The sequence below is a fragment of the Microtus ochrogaster genome, chromosome 1 (genome assembly GCF_000317375.1).
Source record: "Microtus ochrogaster isolate Prairie Vole_2 chromosome 1, MicOch1.0, whole genome shotgun sequence".
NCBI lineage: Eukaryota > Metazoa > Chordata > Mammalia > Rodentia > Cricetidae > Microtus > Microtus ochrogaster.
Genome location: NC_022009.1, coordinates 10449443 through 10474972, shown reverse-complemented (window position 1 = coordinate 10474972; position 25530 = coordinate 10449443). Strand labels below are relative to the sequence as shown.

Below are 25530 nucleotides of genomic sequence, written 5' to 3'. Positions count from 1 at the left end.
CTTTAATACAGTTCCTCATGTTTGGTGACCCCAATCATAAAATTATTTGGTTGCTACTTCATAACTGTAATTTTGCTATTGTTAATGAATTTTAATGTAAGTATCTGTGTTTTCTGATGGTCTTAGGCAGCCCCCTGTGAAAGGGTTGTTAGACCCCCAAAGAGGTCGCAGCCCATGGGGTTGAGAACCGCTGGTCTAGAAGCAGTAAGATGCCTTACAGACTCCAGGCGGCTCTTCCTGTGGTCTCCTCAAGACTAATTCTTCCTTTTGCACCTGCGGCCAGGCTGTTGATCTCTGTGGTTCAACAAGTCGGTCCAAGGAAACCAGTTCCTAGCTTCCTTCCATTTCCAAGGGAAGTGTTTGAGATGCTCTATAGAAGAGAATTTGCAGTGTGGTGAAAGCATCGGAACAGCAGCTGGGTGACCAGGTTCTGATTCTGGCTCTACCGCTGGCTAGCAGCGAACCTGCAGACAGGCCACCAGGCTTCCTCATTGTCAAGTTGTTTCACATCAGATAGAAATTGGAAGTGTGCTTGAGAATTTGTCTCACAGGTTTTGTTTGATTGGTATGGTTTTGGACTCCCAGCCCAGTTGAGCAGGGAGTCTAGAGAGTTCCAGAAAGCCAGGCACCTGCAGGCACAGCTTTCCCCACTGTCAGCCCCAACCCTGGTGTGGTGACCAGTGAACCCACCCCGAGTCCATCATCTGTCCCCTGGTTCACTCGGGTGTTTGTATCCCACGGCTTTACACGGATGTATGGCATGTGGTCACGGTGTGCAGAATGACGTCACTGCCCCAAGCCACTCACACCATTGTGGATTCTCAGCTGAAATTCTCCTTGTCCGTTGAGTAGTTGGAAAGAATTTAATTCTCAAGTAATTCAGACACTGGCATTTTCAAATCCAGCCATTCCAGCACTCTTCTCGAAAGCTGTCCAAGGGGGAATCTGAGCACGAGGAACCCTAATGTCATCCCAGTTCTGCAACTTCATTTTAAAATAATTTCGAACTTCCAGCAATGTAAGAAGACGATAGAGATGTCCTCAGGTGTTAACACCAGAGCGCATGTCTTCTCCATCTGTGATCTACCTGTTTCCCATCTTTCCAACATCTCTTACATAACCGTGGTGGGAACTTCATTGTCAGGAAGTCGGCATGCTGATGCCGAGGAGCCTGGAAATAGCCATCATAGTCCAGGGACTATCAGGGACTAGATAGCCTGGCTCAGGTCTGTTCTTCAGCCGTTCCATCACCCCTCCTTGTGATCTTTGCTTTTTCTTTTAAGAGAAGAGACAAGTTACTTTGTGTAATGTCTTTTAATTTGATTTGGTTCATGTTTCTTCATGATTAATTCAGGTTATGCCTGATTTGGGTGGGAATATCAGATAAATGATAACGAGCCCCTCTCAGTGTACAGTATCATGAGACACACAGTAGTTACTTATGCCTTAATGGTGATGTTAGCTTTTGGCAAAAATTTCTCCACATGTGTTCCTTGATATTCATGAGCTCATATTAACCCTTATTATAATCTAGTTCCATGAGATTCTTCCTACCCCTTCTTCTTTCCCTTGGACAATGTGAAACCTGGGTTATTTGCTCAGGCATTTAGGACTGTGCCATAAAGGATGCTTCAGAGGCACAGCTACTAGGGCAGGTTATAGGGAGGGGACACCCATCTGCTCTCATTGGATACCAGTTTCCCTGTGTTCAGATACCCAGAGTTCTTAAGCCAGACAGAGCTGGTCACACTGTCAAGTGATAGACACATAAAGATAATTTTAAAATATGCATGTGCTCATGAACTCAGAGACTCTGGCAGCATACGCAGGGCCTGTGCAAATAAATCTTAGCCAAATGGAGTCTCAGCCCCAAGAGGGGGAAGTGGTTCCCATGCCTAACCAAGAAGCATCTCTAATTAACAACCACTCACAGAGGAAAAATGAGTTTGTCCTGTGGAGTCTCACTGGGGAAACAACCCACACTCAAGGGCAGGCCCCATGCCTGGCAGTAGATGGCCAGCACAAAACAAACTCAGTACACAAAACGGACACTTTTTGCAAACATTTTGTCTCCTAGTGCTTTGTTTGGGCCTTTTTTTTTATCTTTACTGGCCTTTTGCTTGTATCTTACAGTTTCTGATTTTGTATTTTTATAGATTATGTGTCTGTATTTCTTGTGTTTTTTTCTTTGTTTTGTTTTGTTTTAAATGTTTTGGTTTGCTTTATTTGCCTGCTTGTTTCCTAAAGAGGGAAGGCATGGAGTTGGCTCAGAGGGGAGATGGGGAGGATGTGGAAGGGAATGGGAGAGAGGAAACCAGGATCTGAATATATTGTCTAAAAAATTATTTTGACAATATATAAAATGAAAGTATGCATGAGCTATGAGGCAAGGTGGCAGCACTCACTGACCTGCTAACTGGGTTAAGCAGCACCTCCTGTCTTTCCTCTTTGGGGCGTCGCACCCCTTCTTTCATGTTAAGAGGACTGAAGAGCCCATTTATAGCCAGAGAAGCATAACTGTCCTAATGGCATCTTCCAGCTTGTTTTTTTACACTCACTCATTCATCTCTCATAAGTTCCAGTGGGCACATTTTCTGTTCACTCTAACAGCAAGTCACCCCCTCGAGGGATTGTTTGGTGTTAACTCTTGGTTTTTGCAGAGCTTTTCTGATAGGATAGATCCCAAAGGCAGAGCCAGTAGTAGTTTGTCATTCTGGCAAGCTGTGCTCTGGCGTGGGAACACGGAGAATGGATGTTTTTAAAGCCAGCTCTTCACAAAGCAGGTGTCATGCCCACCCTTGGAAGTGAGCTATCATCAATGTTTAGTGTCTCACAGAGGTTGGTCTGGTGCTGCCGCTGGATCAGTGTTTTGCATTTATGAGAAGCATGTTCTGTACACCAAACCAAAATGTGTTTTCTAAGATGCATGTCCACGGGAGTGGGTGCTGGATGCTGTCTACAGATTCTGGAAGCTAAGCACAGGGAGAATTAGAAGCCCCAGTTCTTCTGAGCATTACATGTTCTAGAATCTTGAGTTCTGTGTTACAGAAGCAAGAGAATTCATAACCTTTTAATGTCTAGCTAATATACCTTGGATTTTTTTTGTGTCTTGAGTTTTCCTGGTTCACATTTTATTCATAGATCATGAGGCTGTATTTATTGAACTGTCACTTTGCATATTTTTTCTTTGAAACAGATTTTTTTCTCTTTAGCATCTTGTCTTTTTTTTTTAATGTGCAGATAATGAACACGTATATATGGAGTTGTCACAAAAGCTTTATAAGTATTGTCCAAAAGAATGGAAAAAAGAGGCCAGCAAGGTACGACAATACGAAGTCACTTGGGTGAGATTGCATTTATGCGCAAACTTCTTTTTATTCTTTAAAGCTGTTTATTTTAGCTGTCACATTAGGAAAAGTCTTAAGCAGCAACTTCTCCAGTGGAGAATGAGGAAAGGAAATGAATTCTAGGTGCTGAAACGTCTTGTGGCTCAGGTGTGAATACCTGACAGCGTAAACTACCTTTTGGTAGTAATGTTTTAGTAATCTTGGGGTAATGTCTGGGGTGAAAAGCATGAGAAAGTATTTGCTTTTCTCCTGTGACAGTGTTGTCAAAACTTGCCGGAGTCTTTAGTAATTTTAAATTTGCCTTCTTAGAGTTCTTGCATTCAGGCCTTTGTTGTTTCACTGTGCTGGTGTCTTTATGTCGTAAACATCAGTTCCATCTGAGCGAGGGAGCAGGCACTGGGGGGCTGTGTGGTTTCCCCATCACCCTGGTGAGTCAGGAATGAAATCGCACTTCTAATCCAGATTCTCCCGTAGCAGTGTAGGATTCTTGGGCTGCACTGGAAGGCGGACTTCAAAGCCAGCCACAGAGTAAAACACTCCAACGTTTAAGTAAACAAGCAGCATATTAGAATGTGGCGTGTGGAATGCTGAGGGAACAAGAGAGCACTTGTAATAGGGAGCAAATGGTCACCACAGGGGACAGAGCTGGGCCAGAAGCCGGATCTCAGCTAGAAATTTCCATGGTGTTTATTTTTATCTTCCCTTATGTTCCCATTGGCATCACCACGATGAGAATCCAAAGAGGGAGGGTGCCCTGTTTCGCCTTGTAACTTTCTGGTTGGACGTGGACCTGGTGTCTGCATGGGACAACAGCACCTACTACAAGCCCCACATTCCAAGCATATAAAACCTCTCTGTGCACTGAAATGTGCTTTACCAGCGATGCCAGTATGATTGCCTTTGAGGCCCGCGGTGGAGGTAACTACACACAGCTCACTGCCCATGTCTCTGTTTTAGGGCATCGACCAGTTCGGGCCTCCCATGATCATCCATTTCCGGGTGCAGTACTATGTGGAGAATGGAAAACTGATCAGGTATGAAGACGAAGCAGTCGTGAGCCTGGGCCTTGGTCTCCTCCACAGCATGTTTCCCTGACACACCCTGGACACATCATGGTGTTCTTTGCTTTCTTCTCCCGCTGGAATGTAAAGTCTACAACAGCAGCAGTCTGTTCGCTTGCTTGTCTTTGCACATTCGTGTATTCTCGGTGCCTAAACACAGGGTACATTTGTTGCCGAACAAGTGTTTGTGGGCTAAGTAAATCATAGACTAAAGGTGACAATGTTAATGTCACTGGCTCACATTTCCACTCACGGTCCCCAAGAAGGAACTGTCACTGTTGTGAAGAGACTCCTTAAATATGGGTCTGTTCTTGTTTGTTTGTTTGTTTTGTTTGTTTTGGGGTGTTTGTTTGTTTGTTTGTTTGTTTTCAGATACGGTTTTTCTGAATAGCCCTGGCTGTCCTAGAACTCACTATGTAGACCAGGTTGGCCTCAAACTCACAGAGATCCACCTGCCTCTGCTTCCTGAGTGCTGGGATTAAAGGCATGTGCCACCACCGCCTGGCAATTATATTCTTTTCCAGGCAGGATAGGGCCTCAAACTCTCAAGCCACTGAGTTTTAGGGGTCCACTTGGTTTTCATTTGAGGTCTTGTTTGCACTCTTAGCCAGTGGTTCAGAAGCTAAGAGCGAACCTCGAGGCGCTTCCTATGGAATTCGAGGGTACACTCTGAGGGGCGGGGAACAGGGTTCTTCTTCTCAGAGGTGGATGTGTGATCTGCACCATGATGTGAGTCAGAATTAACTGGTTTTGAATCTCTTTCTATGGTGTGGGATTCAATGTTAGAGAACATGAAGAGATCGCATATTTGGCCGACAGAAACCACAAGAAATAAGAACTTGTCTTCTTTTACCTTGAAGGATGCTGGGCCAATGTAATGTGAAAAATTAGCACTTGATTTTTTTCTGTTATTATCAGCTGCAAAGGAAGAGTAAGAGGTACTAATACCCAGACTGTTTCTAGAGGCTAGAAACCTCACTGGTTCGCCTGTTGTGTGATGTGCTCACCCACTTTACCTGGTTATATGGAATGCCCTGCAAGGAAGGAAAATAAAGTGCTTGGCCACTAGTAAACCCCGCAGGACTAACGAATGTTAACCTTTGACTTCTGTGTGCCCCTACCCCCACTATTAACCCCAAAGAGGGGAGGAGAAAGACCCAAATCATCCTGACCAAATTAATTAAAGCAAGCTTTTTTATCTGTCTACACGGGCTGCCTTCCCTAAGTCCGAGTTTGAGGGGTCAGCATTGGGTGTGAGGAAGACAAGGCTTCTGTAGCTCAGGGTAGGGGTTTCCAGATGGGGGATTTGTAGGCAAAATAGGTGGGGTTACAGGAGCAGAACATAAGCACAGCAAGTGAGTCCTGACGGCCACCTGAAACAATAACACGGTTGTCATGACAACAGGTAGTCATAGCGAGGTAGTCATAGATGGCCCTGCAAACTTTTGAAACAAAGGGAGGGGAGTAAGTTGGTTATAAACAACTTTTTAGAACAAAGACATGATCGCCATTCCTGGAACAGGCAGCACAGAACCATTTGTAGTTAAGGTTACAGGTGGGGCAGAGCCCAACCCCCCCCCCCAAAACAGAGCTTTCATCATAAACAGGAATAAACCTAGTTTGTCCTTACTAGAAGATGGAGGCAGGCTGGGTTCTCAGCACCCTACCGACAGCATGTAATCGGTGTCATAAAAGGCAGCACTGAAAGGTGCCCTGTCTGTGGGAAGGGATGCCATGGATGCTTCCTTTCTAAGCTCTGTGTTCTTAGCCTTGGTCTTAGTTAAAATAGACCATTATGCTCTGTTACCTGCCGATGAGCCGTGACCTCAGGAAAACAGTCTGAAGTAGGGAGAGCAGTGACCTCGCTGAGAGCGTGCATGTCTGTGATGGTTTCCCTTAATTGCAAAGCTATCCAGGAACATTTCCGTAGAGCTGACTAGATGTCCTGTGACCCACCCACCCCTGCCACCACTACAGCCAGCGCTTTCTACTCATCTCAGCCGAGACTGAGTTTATTTCTGGCTCGAGTGGATTACAGAGCGTGCGCTGTTGGTATTTCCTCTTGGGGGAAGCATCATGGTTGTCATGACGTGCCTGGGAAAACACTCTGTAAGACGGCCTCCTCTTCCTGTAACACAGGGCAGGTGTAAGGGAAGCTCTGGTCCATTCTTCCTCAGCCACAGGAGAGTAACAGACCACTAGTGTGTGGTGTTCGCCGACAAGCATTCCAAAGAGCTGTAGAGCCTTTGGAGCAATCCAAAGAGCATCCGTCAGGCTCTTCCCATAGAGTGGTGTGCACAGCGTTGATGTGCAGGGGAAGAATAAACATTGAGCAGACTGCCAGTGCCCAGCTTCCAGCATGGCCACTCTGTGTTCTGTGACGTACTTGCCTTACTGGAGTGGAATTCCTCAGACTTCCCTTTCTTTGAACAAATCAAAGGCTGTGGGCCTTAGAGTGTGTTTTGGCATCTGGGCCTTCTGACTCCTGCAGCCTCCTGAGGTGGTGATCTGGTCCCAGCTTGGGCCTTCCACCCTTGGTAACGTGGGTACGGGGAAGAGAAGGACGTCTGCCGGCAGATGCAGAGTGAGATTTGGGTTCTGTTGACATGTTTGTGCCATTCCCCCGGAACACGACAGCTGTTTTCCTGTGTTCTAGTGACCGCATAGCGCGGTATTATTACTACTGGCACCTGAGGAAACAAGTCCTGCACTCTCAGTGCGTGCTCAGAGAGGAGGCCTACTTCCTGCTGGCGGCCTTTGCGCTTCAGGCTGATCTCGGGAACTTCAAAAGGAATAAGCACCGTGAAAAGTACTTTGAGCCGGAGGCTTACTTCCCGGCATGGGTAGGTACTGTCTGGATTCCCCGTCCACCCATTCAGGTGCACCACCTTCTCTGAGAGATGAACCTGCGGGTTCTGGGGACAGTGAAACTGCTCACGATGCCCTAGTACAGGAGCTCGGTACACTGCAGGTCTCTCCCAGTCTGCTCATAGCTGAGGAGGCTCACCGGCCAGCCTAGATGCTGGGGACCGCAAGTGTCCACAGCCCCCTGTTGGATGTGTGTGGTGGTGCACTCAGGATCCTCCTGCTGACATGCATTTTCTCCCTTTGAGGAAAAAAATGGTGGCTTCTCAAGAGATGAGGTCATTCACAGTTTTAATGGGCTGAGAAAAGAAATCTAAATCAACTTTTGGCTCTGCCCTCTGTGTCCTTCCCTGCCAGGCGAGGAGCCACCCTCTTCTGTCGGTGAGAAGGTAGATGTAGGTCAGCAGGCTCCCTAGCCTGTTGGGTTGCCATTCTTCCCGCAGGCCACCCTGGCCCTCTCTTCGAGTCCTCCGCTCTGGCTCTAGCTCACTCTCCCGCAGTAGATAGTGTTCACGGAACAGTGGGTCACCTGCGTCCACAAAGCAGAGCCACCTGGCTTGCTTCCTGTCTCGGGAAAGCTTGAAAAAGCTAAAGATAGGCCAAGTGTTTTTGATTTTTCCAGCTTCTTCCTTCCCGTGTGCATACCTTGGTCCACCTCCGCCTGCCCGCTTCCGCTCAGCTGTGCACATTGCTGATTTGGCAGACACTTTTCTCTTTCTGCGGAGTTTGTCTATTGCACATGGCACTTGCCCATTTACACCAGGGAGATTTCATCCTGACCACTGCTTTTCATAACTACTGTCACAATATGCAGGTGACCCCTCAATATGTTTACACAGTACTGTTACATAGCCGTGCAGTCCTAAGTACCACAAACTCAGAGCACCCTATCATGCTCCTTTCCCCAACTCCACAGAAGTAGCCGACCTCCATATTTCTGGTATAGAGTGCTGGACATTGCCATTGGCCCGGTTGCCCCGAACCTGGCTGGCATCACGTGGACTCTGTTTGGTGCTCGGCTTCTTCCGTGTCCCACCCAGCAACAGCAGCATCCTCTGAGGTCACCTGCCACCCTGTTTAGTCCCGAATCTTCTTGTTACTGTTATTCCCCATCCATGTCCATTGCATGCCCTCCCTTCAGCGGTCCCTCCATTTGAGTCCCAGATCTCAGCACACCGGGTGGCGCTATCCTTGCTTCTGTGTTCCCCAGCTTGCACCTGAGAGAATCAAGCCTGTAGCAACTCCCCAGTTCCCTGTGGTGGGAAGTCCCGGTTCCCAAATGTCAAAACTCCAGGATCTGGCTCCCACTGCCCCTCCAGCTCTTCTTAGCTGCTTGTCCTGCCCCTTAAACTGTGCGTTCTAATGTCACCCAGCTGGTGACTTACCTGAATGTCTGCCTGGCATCACCCAGCCAGTGACTTACCTGAATGTCTGCCTGGCATCACCCAGCCAGTGACTTACCTGAATGTCGGCATCATTACTGTGATGTTTCATACCTTGGGCCTCTCATCTTTTCGTTTGTTTGTTTACTTGCTTGCTTGCTTGACTGGTTGGCTGGTTGTTTTGTGTTTTGTGACAGGCTTTCACTGTGTGACCTGGCTTTCCTGGACCTCTCCATGTAAACCAGGCTGGTTTGGCACTCACTGAAATCCTCCTGCCTCTTCCTCCTGAGTGCTGGCATTAAAAACCTGTCCACACAGCACCACACCCAGCAGTGGCCTCTCTTCTAGTTCCTTTAGCATTTGAAGCCACTCCCCTCATTTCAGCCACCTGACTCCTGACCCTTGGAAATCGGCTCCTGCGGGGCAGGTGTCCAGCAGTGTCCCTCGCATTCCTGCACTGTACACAAGAAGTTTCTATACAATAAGTGTCATCATCCACCTGCCTCTGCCTCCCGAGTGCTGGAGTTAAAGGTGTGCCATATATAATTCTTTATGAAATATTCAAAGTGAGAAGCAAACACCATATCTGAAAAGCCACATTAAAGCTAGAAACTCAGGAGTATTTTCACTCCTGTTTGAAGCCCTTCCTTTTGCTCACATTGCCACCACCTTTCCATGTGAAATCAAGTAGGGCGTTCTCTGCATCTGTTAGCCTGCAGCTGCTGGGTCCTGTGTGCCTTTGACACCATCGGAATCTGAGCCTCAACAAATCACAATGAACACTGAGTTGAAACAGTTTCCTCATGCATTTTTTTAATTTTTTTTATTTTATTTTTATTTATTTATTTATTTATTTATTTATTTATTTATTTATTTATTTATTTATTTATTTATTTATTATGTATACAATATTCTGTGTGCATGTCTGCAGGCCAGAAGAGGGCACCAGACCTCTTTACAGATGGTTGTGAGCCACCATGTGGTTGCTGGGGATTGAACTCAGGACCTTTGGAAGAGCAGGCAATGCTTTTAACCTCTGAGCCATCTCTCCAGCCCCCTCCTCATGCATTTTTAAGTAGAGTTCCTGGCCTTTTGTGTGAAAATCAAAAGTGTTCCAAAGAACCCTGCCTGTTCCTTTACTTTTCCCAGACGCATGTTTACAGTCTCGTGTTCCGTGTGTGTGTGTGTGTGTGTGTGTGTGTGTGTGTGTGTGTGTGTGTGTGTGTGTGTGACCATGGGAGTGAGCGGGAGCCAGAGCCTCCAGATGTTCTGACGTAGGCGTTTTTTATGGTACCCACCATTTTGGGAGTATAATCCATGAAGTGTATGAAGTTACACCAGATTGCGTGGGATTTTTTTCCCCACTTTGGTGATTGTTAAAACAAAGAGAAACTGTTTTTCCCATTGGGATTTTTCTTCTACCAAATGGACTTGTGGCTCATAATGTTAGCCAGTTCCACCCAGTAGCGTAACAAGACAGTGGAAAGGGGATAAAATTAGAGTTTTCTAATGGAAATCAGCCAGTTTATGTGGCCTGTTTTAGCTCCTCATCCTTTTGTCGTTTGTGGGGGCCGGTGTTCCAACAGGTTGTTTCCAAGAGGGGGAAGGAGTACATCCTGAAGCACATTCCGAACATGCACAAAGACCAGTTTGCGCTGACGGCCTCCGAGGCGCATCTGAAATACATCAAAGAGGCCGTCCGACTGGACGACGTTGCCATCCATTACTACAGGCTGTACAAGGTAGGAGTCTGAGGCACCGCCCCTGGGATGAGCTCGCCTGAGCACTGCACAGCTGTAGAAAGAGCTTCTCTTGGCTTGCCCTTGGCTTCCACAGGTCAGGCCAGAGGCCATCTTGATCCAGCCTAGAAGCAAGATGGAGGATGCCTTAAATGTTTGTAACTGTGCCTTAACAGATGGCTGTAGATCGGGAATCTGCCTCTTTGATGCTTAATCTGTAGTTGTTTTTAATGCCCTTTGTTTATATTATTTATTATTTTATATGCATTAATATTTAGCTGGCATGTAAGTCTGTGGGAGGGTGTTGGGTCCTGAAGTTACAGACAGTTGTGAGCTGGCTTGTGGGTGTTGGTGTAATGGTAAAAATAAAACGGCCCCATTCTCCGAGAGGCAGCAGTGGGCAGCAGGCCATGAGGGACAGGGGGTCCCAGGCAGGGAGCTGCAAGGCGGGTGAGAACTTAAGGAGTTGCAGCAAGTGAGAGACAGACAGATAGGCACACCATGCAAAGAGGGTGGGTATTTATTTAGTGGGTTATGGAGGGAAAGGGAAAGGGGAGAAGGGGGAAGGGGGGGAGAAGAGAAGAGAAGCCGCCTCTTTGGGAGAAAGATGGAAAGGGAAGGAGCTCAGTCTGGAAGCTGAAGGAAGATCAGCTTGCCTCAGTGGACGGGGGTGGGAGTGGGCCGAGCTTGTCTCTTAAAGGGACAGGACAGATCATTACAATTGGGAGTTGAACCCAAGATTTCCAAAAGAGGAGTCTCGGTGCTCTTAACCACTGAGCCATCTCTGCAGCCCCTATTCCGTAGTTCTTTTTTTGCTTTGAAGAGTAACCCTTGCAACCCACTTGGTGGATTTTATTTAGCCTTTATTCGCCTCCATTGAGGTCCTTTAATTGCAGGACTGTCCCCACAGCAGCCAGTGCAGACAGAGCACAGTATTCCTCATTGTTTCGTTCAGTCCCCCACTACTCTGCAAGAAGTGTGTGCTCATTTTATAGGTCAGGAAACTTGAGGCTTAAGGAAGTTAAATAATTCACTAAGACTGCAAAACCAAGCAGCAGACTGGATTCAGCGGGCTCCTCGGTGACAGTGTGTTTAAGTCAAGCACTGCCGCGCTCGGGTGCCTTAGTCTCCTTTGCAGCCCGTGTATCCCTAGCCCTGTTTTTCTTTCTGATATGGACCACACAGTCACAGAGCATTGGGGGGAGGAGTGCTCTGCTGTGTACACACTCATGCCGGGCTTCAGCATCTTATTGTCTTCCCTCCCTGCCCCCCACTCATCTTCCCTATCCTTACAAGTGCTATTCTTTGACTAGAACTGGATTCTAAGTACTCAAGTTGTTTTTATAAACCCAATGGGATGAAGTTGTTAAAATATGACCAGTGGGTCTTAACTGTGAGGTTGAACACAGTTTGGCTCTTTACTGTGTGACCCTAGGCAAGCATTTAACATCTTTATGCTGCAGATTTCCCATGGCTTAAAGGATCACTAGAACATACCTACCCCTTAGGACTGCAGTCTAAAAGAATTGATGAGGGAACCATGCTTAAAACAATGTCACATGTCAAGAATGATGTTCAGCAAGCTATTTCATTTATATGTTTGCTATCCCTACCACATCCTTTGTGATGAGATCAGTATAACTGAACCATTGTGTGTGTGCACGCACACGGAGGAGGGTGTTTGGTCATATTGCTGCTTGCAGACCTCAGCACAATTCCCCTCCTTTGCTCTGGCTCTCAGAGTTAACACCTCACCATCCTAGCGAGGCCCATAGAGTTAGTTCCCTACGATCTAAGTTCTTATAGGACTGACTTTTCCTAAGAGGTATCTTTGTGACACCCCACTTTACACGAGACAATTTCAGTAAGTGTCATCTGGGACAATCTGTTCATATTTTGAAGTGCATTAGAGATACAAATGATATGTTGGACAGACTGTGGTCTTAAAATAAGGTATCAGGTAGAGGCCCTGGGGACCCTGGGCAGCTGTACTGGTAACGGGCCATCTGTCGAGTAAGAGCGACTCTATTGCCTGTGAAGGCCATGCAGTAATGGGCTTGAAATAGCAAGGTGCGACACCTGTGACATTAGCAAGTGTTTAGAAATTGACCATTGCTTTTTGTTCTATTTGCTGGGGAAATTTGCTAGTTTAAAGAAGCTTGATAAGAAATTAGTCTTTCAGTAAAATTGATATATACAACTTAATCTTTTGAGGATGCGTGGGGGCAATTTGCTTAGTATATGGTTCTACGTTGTGTAGAAAATGCCTTGCCTGCTTTAAAAAGAGACTCACCAGAACCGTAACTGAAGAGGGTGAAGGAGATACTACTACCTGATAGACACCTCCCGTCTGGAAAGTTCAAATGGCAGCCATTAAATCTGCTTCATCAGGGGTCACTTGTAGAAGAGAGAAGGCAGACGGGGAGCATTCCTAAGGTTTGGTGCCTGTTTTCTCCATGCACTACTCAGGCATGCACACAGTATTGCTTTGGACCCAATCTTATTTCAGAAGCACGGGCACAGCCTGAGGAGGGAAACCGACCTGAGGTTGTATGCTGATGGAGCAGGCCCTGTTGAGCCTGACCCTGCAGGTGCCTTTCTTGACATAAAAATTGATTAGCTAGGAAGAAGTAATCCAACCTAGTAACAGGTCAGTTTTTTCTCTCTATTCAGGCAAGAACGTAATTTCTAATACTTCTTCCTGTGTTCCTGAGAAAACTGGCCTTAAGCTTAATAAAGATCTAGGGGCTAAGGAGATGGCTTAGTTGTTTGGAGTACTTGCTGCTCTTTCAGAGGACCTGGATTAGATGCCCACCACCCACACAGTGCCTCACAAGCATCCGTAACGTCTGTTCCAGGCATCCAACACCCTCTTTCACTTCTGCCAGCCCACAGCACATGCGCACACACAGGCAAAATACCCATACATGTAAAATAAATCTAAAAGTATTTTTAAACTTGAAGATTTGATAATATTCATTATTGTTTTTGAGATAACTTGTAAAGAAAATATTAGTAACTTTTAAAGCTTCATGTCTTACTCATTACATATAAGTCCTTAAAGATTTGCCCAATCTGAGCACATTTTTAAATTGTAGTATTGTTTTTCTTATAGTTAAAATGGCTTCAGTTTTACAGTTTCTGTACATACACACATAATAGTAGAGTGTGCATTGGCACGTATCTGCAGATGAACAATATAAATCTTCTGTGGGTGAGCCGTGTTTGGTCACTTGTCTCTCCTTTTGGCTTCAGGGATAGGGAGCTGGGAGAGTTACCCGATTTGAAACCTATAAACCTGTGAAATCCATCTTATACCATAGCTAGACCCCTGAATCAATAGTGTGGTGTCCAACAGTAAGTGAGCATAGAGTGGAAGGAGACAGTCATCCAAAGTGGGAAGGACAGCCTGGCTGTCCAAGTTCTTGGTGACATTAGTATTTAGAATAGTCTCAGAAGTGGAAGCTGCCTATACAGTGCTGAACACTAAGACCTGGAAACCTAAAGAGTCAGAAGTAAAGAGAATAATTGGTTTAATAAATACTCAAGATTTTAAGTCTTGCAGGAAACCAAGGATGTGAACGATTTGAGCAGCTATTTTAAGAAAACAAAAAACCTAATTCTGAAAAGTATCTTTTTGTTTCTTCATTACTTAGTTGTTTATTATACAATGAAAAACGGTTTTTCATAAAATTTTGTTCCCCCAGGATAAAAGGGAAGTTGAAGCTTCACTGGCCCTGGGGTTGACCATGCGGGGAATACAGATTTTTCAGGTTTGTAAAGGGGAGGGGAGGAGTATCAAATGGTGGTGAGCGGGTCTTACTACAGGGAATGCTGTGCCAACCTGCCAGGCTCAGCCTTTGTCTCCTGTGTGTCGGCACAGAGGTGGGTGGAAGTCATGGATGGAACGGCTCCACCCCCTTCAGAGAAAATGCAGGGTGGAAGACGGGCCCAGTCTCCAGAGCCTCACTATCCAAACTTTGCTCCTCGGGTCTTCGCGATGATTCCGTGTCTTTTACAGTTTTCTGATACACGATGTCCCATAGTTTCCCTTCCGCTGGTGGGAGCTTTAGCTTTATATCAGGAACTACTGGGAGGAAGTAGCTCTCTTAGAAGAAGACAGAAAGTTGTCTTATCTTTGATCCAGGAAAATATCCGGAAGTCTCATTCCCTTGATTGGGTTGCCCAGTCTCTGAGTCTTTTGGACTTCCTATTTATATTCGGGGATAAGACCAAAGGGGAAATTGCCTAGGACCAGTGACTGCGGTCCACAGGAGCAGATCATTTTAATTACGGTCTGCCTTTCTCCACACAGGGTTGAGGACTCTTTCAGGTTTTAATTACTGAATCCTTGTTTACTATGTGATGAGTCAGCAGCTGTAGGATGTCTGCGTTTCCTCTTAACTCCTCATGTCCCGACATTCTTCTTTTCCCGCAGAATCTAGAAGAAGAGAAACAATTGCTGTACGATTTCCCCTGGACGAATGTCGGGAAGTTGGTATTTGTGGTAAGTATAAAGTAACTAAGAAAAAGCGGTGGAAAGGAGAAAAAGAAGTATGGTTGTTTTTGAGAATCTGAGGGTTTCATTTTGAAAAATATTGTGTCCAAGAGCAAAAGTCGTCAGGTGTTTTTAAAATGGGGTCAGGAATGGTTGGTTGTTTTGTTTTCTTTTCAATCTAAGCTAAATGGGTGAAATGACTCTGCATGGAGGGCTCGCGGCCAAACTTAACAACCTGAGTTGACTCCCTGGGGTCCACCAGGTGGAAGGAGAGGGCCCGACCCTACAGGCTGTCTCCTCTCACCAGCCCCAGAAACACTCAGTGGCTTGTGCCCCTCACAACATGCACAAAATAAGTGTTTAAGCGGTTTTTCAAAAGTAAAAAAGCTGAGAGCAATTTGCTTTCTCAAGTATTCTCATAACTAAAGTTATTTATGTCAGAAGAAAATTAGAACCAAAGAATGTCATCTGTGAGTCCAGTTCCTGCCACACCACCGTGAGTAACTGGACTGCAGGGAGGAAGTGAAGGAGAAAATAGAAGTTGTCCGCCACATGGAGTTGTATTTCAAACTCCACAGTAGAGGAGTTGTCGGCACGTGGAGTAAATGGCTCAGCGTGGAGACAGACTGTTGGCCTAGGAAGTTCAGAATATAACGTAAAACTGACAAGGTGTTTCCACGAATGCCAGATCCTGTAACCTCCGCCATTTCCAGTGATTTGCCATAAGCAGTGGGGGAGCAGTAAGGACTGACATGGGGTCTATGAGAACAAAGTCTCGACTCTTCATGGTGACCCTCTCTACCAGCCATGTTCACTGTGTGGTAGTGTTCTAAGAATGACAAGAATTACCGTCATGTGTGTCTATATGGAGGTCACAAATATCCATAATCCTCCTGAGTTCTGGAGCAGTCGAGAAAAGTAGACCAGGAAACGTTGTAAAAGAAGTGTGGACACGCATTCCTTTCTGCCGACCAGAAGGCCTGTGTAGACAGGGCCATCTTACCTGGTTGGAGCAGAACCCTGGCCCGCGCAGCTCTGCCTGTCAGGCCTGACTCTGCATTGCCTGGATTCCTTGAGCACCGACTTCTCTGGCCTCACTCACACTAAGTAGAGCTTGCTCTGCCCCCTCCTCGCTGTGCTCTCATGGTCTGGCCCTTTTTAAGTTTAGGGTTCTCCGACCGTGACCCCTGGAACTCCCACCACACCACCCTTACCTGGGGTCTTGTTGAAGGAGGCAGGTTTCTCAGCCTCGTTTCCCTCCCCGGGAGGTTTATCAGTTGGCATGGACACCAGGAATCCATTCCCCAAGTCTCCCAGCCCTGCCTACATGTGTCCTTTAACGAGAGACTCGGTTTCTCTCCCCCTTGGCATTCCTTTCAAATAGTGAGAGTCCGCTCTTCTACCAAGTGGCAAACTTCTTGTGAGGGCTAGATGAATTGATGCATGTTTAATGCTTACTAAATTCAGTTATTGACGTCCCAACATTGTGGCCCAATAAATCCAAGAGTCAATGCTTTAAAAACATAAACGCAATCTGTATGTGAGTTTCGGTCACCTGTTCCTTTGCTCCAGCTCGACCCCCTTTCATGTGCTACATGAAGGTGTTGGGATTGAATTTGGAGGGATCTCTTGTCCCACTGTGAGGGCTTCCCGGAAACCCTGGGTAGAACCCACCTGAGTTTGGTATTCTCTGTCCTTCGACCGCTCTGAAGGAGAAAAAACAATTATTTGTCCCTCAGAATGGTCAGTTCAGCTTCACACATCTGTGAGAATCTTAGTTTAATGGTGTAGGGGATGGGCTGGAGAGATGGCTCAGCGGTTGAGAGCACTGACGGCTCTTCCATAGTCCTAGGTTCAGTTCCCAGCGCCCACATGGCAGCTCACAACTGTCTGTAACTCCAAGATCTGACACCCTTACAGACATACATGCAGACAAAACACCAATCACATAAAATAAAAATAGATAAACTATCTTAAATAAATAAATAAATAGCCTAGGGGACTTTGGCTGTTGGGGGAGTTTTCTACCATAATTTGATTTGCGCTTTTTCTCCACAGGGCAAGAAGTTTGAGATTTTGCCCGATGGCCTTCCCTCGGCCAGGAAGCTAGTCTACTACACAGGGTGTCCCACACGCTCCCGGCATCTCCTGCAGCTGCTGAGCAATAGCCACCGCCTCTACATGAACCTGCAGCCGGTCCTGCGCCACCTCCGCAAGCTGGAGGAGAACGAAGGTGGGACAGGTGGGGGGGCACTGTGGGTCCCACATGGGGAAAGCAAAGACTGCCTTAGCACCGCTAGCCTCCTGCTCTCCCTGCCAGGACGGGGACCAGGACGTCAGAGCTCAGTTCCGTTCCTGTCTCAGCCCAGGAGGCCCTCCCACTGAGCAGCTCCCCAGCCTCCTATTTAGAGTTTCTAGCCCCAGCCTGAAAAGCTTGCAGAGAGCTAGGATGGAACCTTCTGCATCAGAGTCTGACCGCACCAGGCCATGGCCTTGCTCTCTACAGGACACCGCAGTTCCTCCTAACGTGGTGCTTTCCTTAGGCCCACGTGTCAGTGAAGATAGATCACAGCTTCTCTGACTGACAGCAGGGATACCCTCAAGGTGACCAACCCTATAATAATAAAAGCAGGGGAGGCTTTTTTTCCAGCCAAGGAGTTTGCCCACAGCTGCATGGTGGTTCCGTGGAGATGCGGTGAAGCTGAAGAGCGTGTCTGAGGTCCTAGCACTGTTCCTAAGAGGGCGAACTGTGTGGGGAAGGAGGCAGTGTTGGGGCCTCCGGTAGATGACCTCAGTTTAACAGATTCTGTCTTTGTCATCAGTTGTGACACCCTGGGGCTCCTCTGCTTAGTAAATACCAGCTTCTCAGCCCCAAATGCGGTTTGCTGAGCATTGCTTTCAGTATGTTGCACAGAGTCCTATTGTGGTCACTGTCACAGTAATCAGATTAGAAACGGAATGTCTGCAGGGCCTCAGGACACAGTGGTGCATGCGGTTCTTGCGTTAGCTCTGGAAGCAACTGCTGACTCCAGCGGTCCTCTAACAGCGCAGCCTTAAAGACACATGCATCTGACCAACTTCCCTAAAGCCGGTGTGGTCAGATCTGTGTGGAGAGTCCTTTGTCTTGCAGTGATGGGAATGTGAATCTCTCCGTCCCTTCTGCCACTGTGACTCTCCTGTGGCACCCTCCGATGTCCCGGCTGCTGCTGCAGACTGCCATTGTCCCGTCAGCCTAGCCAATATGTCACCTCTGGGCTGGCATGAATGTTAAGAGGGATCCTCTCAGGGACAAAAGCACCAAGGAGGAGCCTGTGAGAACAGGTGACTCATCCGGGTATAGAGCCCATTATTTTCCTCCTTTGCCTCATTCCTAAGTGGCCACTGTGGCACCTTAAAAGAGATTCATTTATCACACCAGTTCTCAGCCCAAAGCATTTTAGTGATGCAGAAGACCTTGAGTGGAACCCTTGGGAGTCTGGTAGATTTGGTGAGGTTACAGAGGACACTGAGCTCGTGGAGGCCGGGGCACGGTCCCCTTGATGTGTTATAACTTAAGGGAGCAAGTATTTCAGTTCAGTCTGCTGCCGGAGCAGAGCGCTCCAGGCTGGTGATGCAGAGAGAATGTCTGGGAAGCCCAAACAAGGCTGGGTGTCTGGCGGAGACTTCCTGATGCATCATCTGGAAGAACAAGGAGCAGGCGCAGGAGACTGGAGGAGACTCCCACGGTCACATTTGCCCATTAATAAGGACAGAGCTGTCACAGCCTCATCACTTCCGAACCAGCCCCACATCTCAACGCTGATGAAATTTCAACCAGGGTTGAGAGCATTATTCAGAGCATAATAGGGAACTAGAGAAATGATAACGGTACATGTTGCATCTTTCATTTGGTTCAATTCAAATAAATGATGGGGACAGTATTCCTACAAAAAAAAAAAAAATACGAGCAGTGGTGGCGCACGCCTTTAATCCCAGCACCTGGGAGGCAGAGGCAGGCAATCTCTGTGAGTTCAAGGCCAGCCTGGTCTACAAGAGCTAGTTCCAGGACAGCCAGGACTTACACAAAGAAACCCCATCTCAGCAGGGATGGGGTTGTTTGTTTATTTTTCCTACTTAGAGGTACCTTCAGTTCTGAAAAAATTCTCACACCAAGTTTCTGTGAGCTAATCCACATGTAAGGGCTTTATCATTTTCACAAGAAAAGCCCTTTTTTGCATTTAGTTGAACATAAAAAGAGGGGGTATTCTTAAATTTCATTTCTACATACCTTTTTAAGATACTACCGTTTCACCATTATTATAGAAAAGGTCACAAGAATACTTCCTTGGGGTTGAGAAAAGGAAAGTGTGCCTAGTGTCTTTAAAATATCATCTAGCCAGTCGGTGGTGCTTGCCTGTAATCTCAGCATCATCCGAGGCAGGCAACTCTCCATGAGTTCGAGGCCAGCCTGGTCTGCAAAGTGAAACCCAGGACACTAGGGCTGCTACACAGAGAAACCCTGTCTTGAAAAAAGCAAACAAACAAAAAACATCATCTACAGTTACTAGAACTCATTCTTAGGTCCCAGATCTAAGTCACACTTACGACATTATATCCAAATATAATCTGAAAAAACCTCTGTTCTCCCGGCTTACGCTGTAGAAGGCATGGTTCTGATGATCTGGCCACGGGCTCTTGTAGTCAGAAGGAGGCAGGGGACTGTGAGCTCCATCCCCAGGCCTTCTTTCTTTGTCCTGCCACCCACTGCCTCCAGAGAGTGGGTGGGGGTGCAGGTTCAGGGCTGTGTGCAGACAGAAGGGCTGCGAGTGTTTCCACTTAGCCAAGAAGCAGGACAAGTATGTCCATTAACAGGCCCCCAAGATCCCAATTATAGTCTGCTAGTCTAAAATTACATCAGTTTAATGGTCCCCAAATGTACTCTGTCCTTAACATTGGTCTGCTGTGTTTCTTTCTCATCAGTTTTAAGGAAGCCGGACTGTTGCTTTTAAATGTTTCTCACCTGAAACATAAGATTTCTGCAGTGAGCACCGCCCCCTAGTCCAGCTGCTCATTTCACGTGTCCGTGTGTGGCTTTGTAACTCCCATGTCTATTTAGCTTAGTGTTTGCTAAGAGAGCTTCCTCAAGTCTGCTTTGACTGCTTCAGCCAATAGCTGAGGTCACCTGGGTGTGGCATGAAGCCATTAGTGGTGATCGTGGTAAAGAGTGCCTCACTTTTTGGCCAAACTGGAGAAAGTCGTTCTTCTTGGATTACTTGAAAAGCTAAGTTTTAGAATCTTTTGAAAGAAATTTTCTGAATACCTTTGTCTTGTTGGGTTCAGCAACTGAAGGTAACAGGAGACCAAATTGAACAGCAGTTAGCATATTGAATAACCAGTCATTGAATGTTTCTAGAATCATCTGTAGAGGACCAGATTTTGATATTTAACATGCTGTTATCTGCCAGCTTTGCAAAATGCAGAATCCCATAGTGACTGCCATGGTAATGTCACCGTCACGCTGCAAGGTGATAGGTGCTCTCGGTCCCTGAATTTATTTCACTGTGGAATGGTAGCAGTCTGCAGACAGGGAGTAAGTGACACGCCATGACACTCGGAAGAGCTCACTTCTCTGGTGTCTGGAGCTTCATAACTGGCTGTTCTAAGTCCCCCCAAGGCACTGCTGTGCCGATGTTTATTCCCCACATAGTGTTCCTACAGCAAGCTCCAGCTCCCCAAATTCCTCAGTCAGAGAGGCTGCCCTTGATCTCAGCCTGGCCCTCTCATGCTCTCTGCCTTGACTGAGCATGCTGCTGAGCTGCGTTTTCCCACACAGAGAAGAAGCAGTACCGGGAATCCTACATCAGCGACACCCTGGACCTTGACATGGACCAGCTGGAAAAGCGGTCCCGTGCCAGCGGGAGCAGCGCCGGCAGCGCGAAGCATAAGCGCCTGTCCCGCCACTCCACGGCCAGCCACAGCAGCTCCCACACCTCCGGCATCGAAGCAGACACTAAGCCCCGGGATCCGGGGCCAGAAGACAGCTGTTCCGGCAGCGCCATGCACCGCAAGCTGAAGACCTGCAGCTCCATGACCAGCCATGGCAGCTCCCACACTTCAGGAGTGGAGAGCGGCGGCAAAGAGCGCCTGGAGGAGGACTCTCAGGATGATGGTAACTCCTGGCGCTGCGGCTTTTCCCATGTTGGTCCCGTAGCATTAGTATCTGGTTAGTGACTAACTAATGGTGGTAGAGAGGTCTGGCCGTCTCCCCAGGGACATGGTTAAGTTACCCGTGTCTGTCAGGGACCTTGGCAGCCTCAGGGTTGGCAGCTTGTATGAAGTCAAGGGGACAGAAGTCCTGTAGCCCTTTTGTCCTGTGTTCTTCTTCCCCTGAAACATTGTACCCAGTACATACCGTTAAGCCCTAAAGTGTTTTCTTGAGTGTTCCCCATGCCACCGGAACTACAGGGAGTATAAAAGAAACGGAACCTGGCTGCTAGGACATCACTCTCTGTGGAGAGAACGCAGCAGATCCCAGCCTGTGTCTGCCAGATGTAGCATTTGTTTACCTCTTTTGTTCTGTTTCACATGAGCTCTGTGACATCTGGGCTTGATGAAAACAGACAAAGAAACATGACTGGCTCTGTTAAGAAAAGCTGCACAACACGTTAGGCCCCTGAACACTGCACGGCTGCACAGGACTCCACAGCAGCCGCTTTGGGGCGCTCAGGTGTGCATGGGTCAGCAGTCCTCGCCCTGGTGCTAATGACCCGTCAGCATCAGTTAGCCCCGGGTCACTGCAGCATGACCCTACCGCGTAAAGAGTGGAGCGGCTGATGGCAGACTGTGGCACAGAGGCTGCGGCAGCACCGGCGATCCTTCAGAAGGAACCTAGACTGAGAGTGTCCCTAGAGTCGCTGCTGCAGAGTCACGCTCTCGGTTCATTCTCTGTGTGGCTGTTTACCTGGCCGCCCTCACAGTGTGATGTGGCTGTGGGTATAGTCTTCGTTTTCCTTGGGATCATTCAGTGTCTTCTTCCCTGCTTCTGTGTCAGAAATAGAGATGTTGGTCGATGACCCCAGGGACCTGGAGCCTATGACAGAAGAGTCCCTGGAAGTCAGCCCCGATGTGTGCATCTACATCACAGAGGACATGCTCCTGTCGAGGAAGCTGAATGGACACTCGGGTGAGCTCTCATAGCAACCCACAAGCGTGTGACTCTGAGACTAGGAGGAGAGTGGGCATGCTCAGTTCACCATGGAGAGCAGCCACTCTGGGTCACTCGACCGTCATAAGGCCAGGTGCCGTCTGTAGACTGTGTGTGTGTGTGTGTGCGTGTGCGTGTGCGTGTGTGTGTGTGTGTGTGTGTGTGCGTGCGTGTGCGTGTGTGTGTGCGTGTATTTGGGGGGCGGGGGATACCAGGAAGGAGCATTAACATCTTTTACACAGGCTATGGACCACACTGTGCTATAGGGTGACTGACTTCCTTTCTTTCCTTCTCCCATCTTCCTCCTTGCTATTATCAACCTGATAATTAGAGAACCCTGTGGCCCCAGAGGGAAGCTTGGAGACCCTTCAGTCTGGCCTCTTTCCTTGTGTACATGAGAAGTATATAGAGATTAAAGAGACAAGTGTCCATGGCTAGAAACAGAAGTCAGGTCTCCAGGTTTGGTCTGTGTCCCCCACTGTATTATATGAAGAAAAGAATCTGCAAGAAAAAACAGTGTAATTTTTTGATAGTCTTTTTTTTTCTCTTTTGTTGTTGTTGATTTGTTTGTTTGAGACAGTCTTTCTCTATCTCAAACTCCAGGCTCCCCTAGAATTCGCTCTGTAGACCATGCTGTCATTCACAGAGGTGGACATTCTTAAATTGCATATTTGCACGAATTCTTCTAGAAAACATGCCTTCACAGTAACTTCAACACTAGGGTTATATAATATTCTGTAATGCCACCATTACAAATTTCCACCATCTGAAGTCAGCAGTGTGAGTTTGTTTTAAAACCTCTGTGTGCCTCTATCACGGGTCTGCTCTTAAGACTTAAGATTTAGGGAGCCAGCTCTGTAAAGGGACCCCAGATCCTTATTTCCCAACCACTTTCAGCTTTGATCAAGGGAGAGGCTCTTCCATCTGTCTCTCTGAGTGGCGGACAGCAGCCGTCAGAGAGAAACTAGACAGACACACAGTCTCCTTCATCCCGCCTCCTACTGTACAGAGCACAAGGAACAATCCCTTGCAGAATCCTTTTTGCTCACCCAGCCTAAGCACACTTGTAGATGACACTTGTAGTCAGATAAAAGTTATATAAAAGTGATATAATTGAAACATAAAAACGTGACTTTGATGGGGTCACGGATGCTTTCAGTTGCTCCTCGTATCACCCCAGCTGTCCACTTTCTGTACCACATGAGCATGGCCTTTGCACTCTCGCGGTGGATTGAGGACTGATGAGGGCAGCCATGCCTGACTCTGACTTCTTCAGTGGCGGATCTGAGCGTGGAGGAGTGTTCACAGGCATAGGAGCCAAGAACATTACCAGAGAACCCTCACAGAATCATCCCACATACCCAACGGTGTGTGAGCCCTTCAGTCCTGTGGGATCTACTCAGGGGCTCACACTGCATCCCAAGCAAGAGCATCTAAAGCACCTGTGTAGAAGCTTCACGGTTCATGTTTCAGTTGAGCTGCTTACTGAATCCTCCGTATTTACAAGGTGTATGCTAGGCACTATAGGCTGCTGGACGTGGGGTGCTGGGGGTGTATGTCCCTCTGAGCCATTGTCTTTACACCTCTGCTGGTCCTCACTTGTTTCAGTGGTGTTTGGTCCAGTATCCAGCCCGGGTTGGTGATTTTAGCCTCTGGAACGTTTTTGGAGAGTGCATCACTCCCATGTTAAAGTCAGAAAGGAGACTAGCATCCTTGCATTTCTGGTTCTGGAAATGGAGGCTTCCTCGAGGTGCAGAGGTGATTAAGGGCCGTGCTGATGTCTGAGACCCAGTGCTGAGTTCTCACTGCCATCTCCGTCTTGATCTCTTCCCACTGGGATCTGCCATGGGGACTGTGGTCATAGTGACCTGACCCTTTGGTCCATTACTGTTTAACCATCACAAAAATGCTAGTTGAGTAGCGGCCCTGTTTGTAGAAGGAAGCTAATGAGATGTGGGGAGACTTGAGAATTGGCCCGGATACACAGTCAGTTGATTATCTGGGCAGGTTCCAGCCCCCCAGCCCACCTGATTGCTCCTCACCCCTAATGTCCACATAGACCCAAAGCTAGGAGATTATGTTGGTGCTGCACACTGTGATACATGGAGAGGAGAAGGGAGACGCGGAGACGAGGTCAAAAGGCCTCTTCTCACGCTGTGAACAACTTACTCCTGAACCTCCCCACCCCAGCTGACCCTTACTCGTCACCCTCTGCTTCCTAGCAAAGAGTGGGTGCCACTAGCTGTGAGCCACTGAGGAGCCACCATGAGCGTCCTCAGTAATGGTCACAGCTGGCCTTGTCAGAAATGTGGAGGATATTCATTGTTCTTTCTGTTCTACCTCAGGGTTAATTGTGAAAGAAATCAGCTCTTCCACCTCCAGCTCTTCAGAAACGGTTGTCAAGCTGCGTGGACAGAGCACCGACTCCCTTCCACAGGTACTGGGCATTGAAACCTTTATATTGTGAACTGGAGTTGTAGGCATTCTGCCTTCATAGGGTTTCTATTGCTGTAAAGAGACACATTGACCACTGCAACTCCTATAAAGGATGACATGTAATTGGAGCTGGCTTACAGTTCAGAGGTTTAGTCTGTTATCAGCATGGCAGGAAAACATGGCAGAATGCAGGCAGACATGGTCCTGGAGAGGAGCTGAGAGGTCTACATCATGATCCACAGGCAGCAGGAAGTGAACTGTGGGCCACACTGGGTATAACTTGAGCATATAAGACCTCAAAGCCCACCTTCACAGTGATGCACTTCCTCCAACAAGGCCACGCCTCCTAATAGTGCCACTTCCTGTGGGCCAATCATTCCTATTCAGACCATCACATGCTTACATAGGACTGCAGTTCATACAAATGAGCAAAAAAACAGCCAGAAGGAAACAAGTCGTGACCAGTTACATACAGCTCACTATATTCTGAATTTATTTGCATCTTGCTAGTTCCACTTATATTTGGGTTTTATTTGGATAATTGTGTACTTTGTCATACACTCTCTTAGGTGGGAAACTCTGGTCAGTAGGCCTTATGGATAACTGCTTGTGTGCACCTGAGAAGGTGTATGTTTGTGTTAGTGTGTGTCATGGTTAACTGACCACCTCAGCAAATGGGAAGATCATTGTTGAGTGTGTAACTAGCAGGGCAGTTTCACTGAATTTCCAAAGTATGCTGAGCTACACTGTCTGTCGGCTGTGGCCACTGGTACTGAGCTACACTGTCTGCCGGCAGTGACCACTGATGCTGAGCTACACTGTCTGAGGCTGTGGCCACTGATGCTGAGCTACACTGTCTGCCGGCAGTGGCCACTGATGCTGAGCTACACTGTCTGCCGGCTGTGGCCACTGGTACTGAGCTATACTGTCTGAGGCTGTGGCCACTGATGCTGAGCTACACTGTCTGCTGCCTATGGCCACTGATACTGAGCTACACTGTCTGAGGCTGTGGCCACTGA

The 25530-nt window shown here is 47.5% G+C and overlaps 1 protein-coding gene across 2 annotated transcripts in view; it reads left to right on the top strand.

Moving 5' to 3' along the window:
* Nucleotides 1-25530, top strand: part of Frmd6 (FERM domain containing 6) — a 70209-nt gene that overhangs the window by 40376 nt on the left and 4303 nt on the right. Inside the window, exons 4-13 of one of the 2 annotated variants that reach the window (XM_013346761.2) lie at nt 3241-3320; nt 4305-4381; nt 7065-7251; nt 10242-10397; nt 14102-14167; nt 14833-14901; nt 16951-17125; nt 20705-21040; nt 21923-22054; nt 24421-24512. In XM_013346761.2, coding sequence (XP_013202215.1) covers nt 3241-3320; nt 4305-4381; nt 7065-7251; nt 10242-10397; nt 14102-14167; nt 14833-14901; nt 16951-17125; nt 20705-21040; nt 21923-22054; nt 24421-24512 — 1370 coding nt within the window. Of the gene's footprint in view, nt 1-3240; nt 3345-4304; nt 4382-7064; nt 7252-10241; nt 10398-14101; nt 14168-14832; nt 14902-16950; nt 17126-20704; nt 21041-21922; nt 22055-24420; nt 24513-25530 lie in introns of both variants that reach the window. The other variant, XM_005343193.3, reaches the window with a different exon arrangement.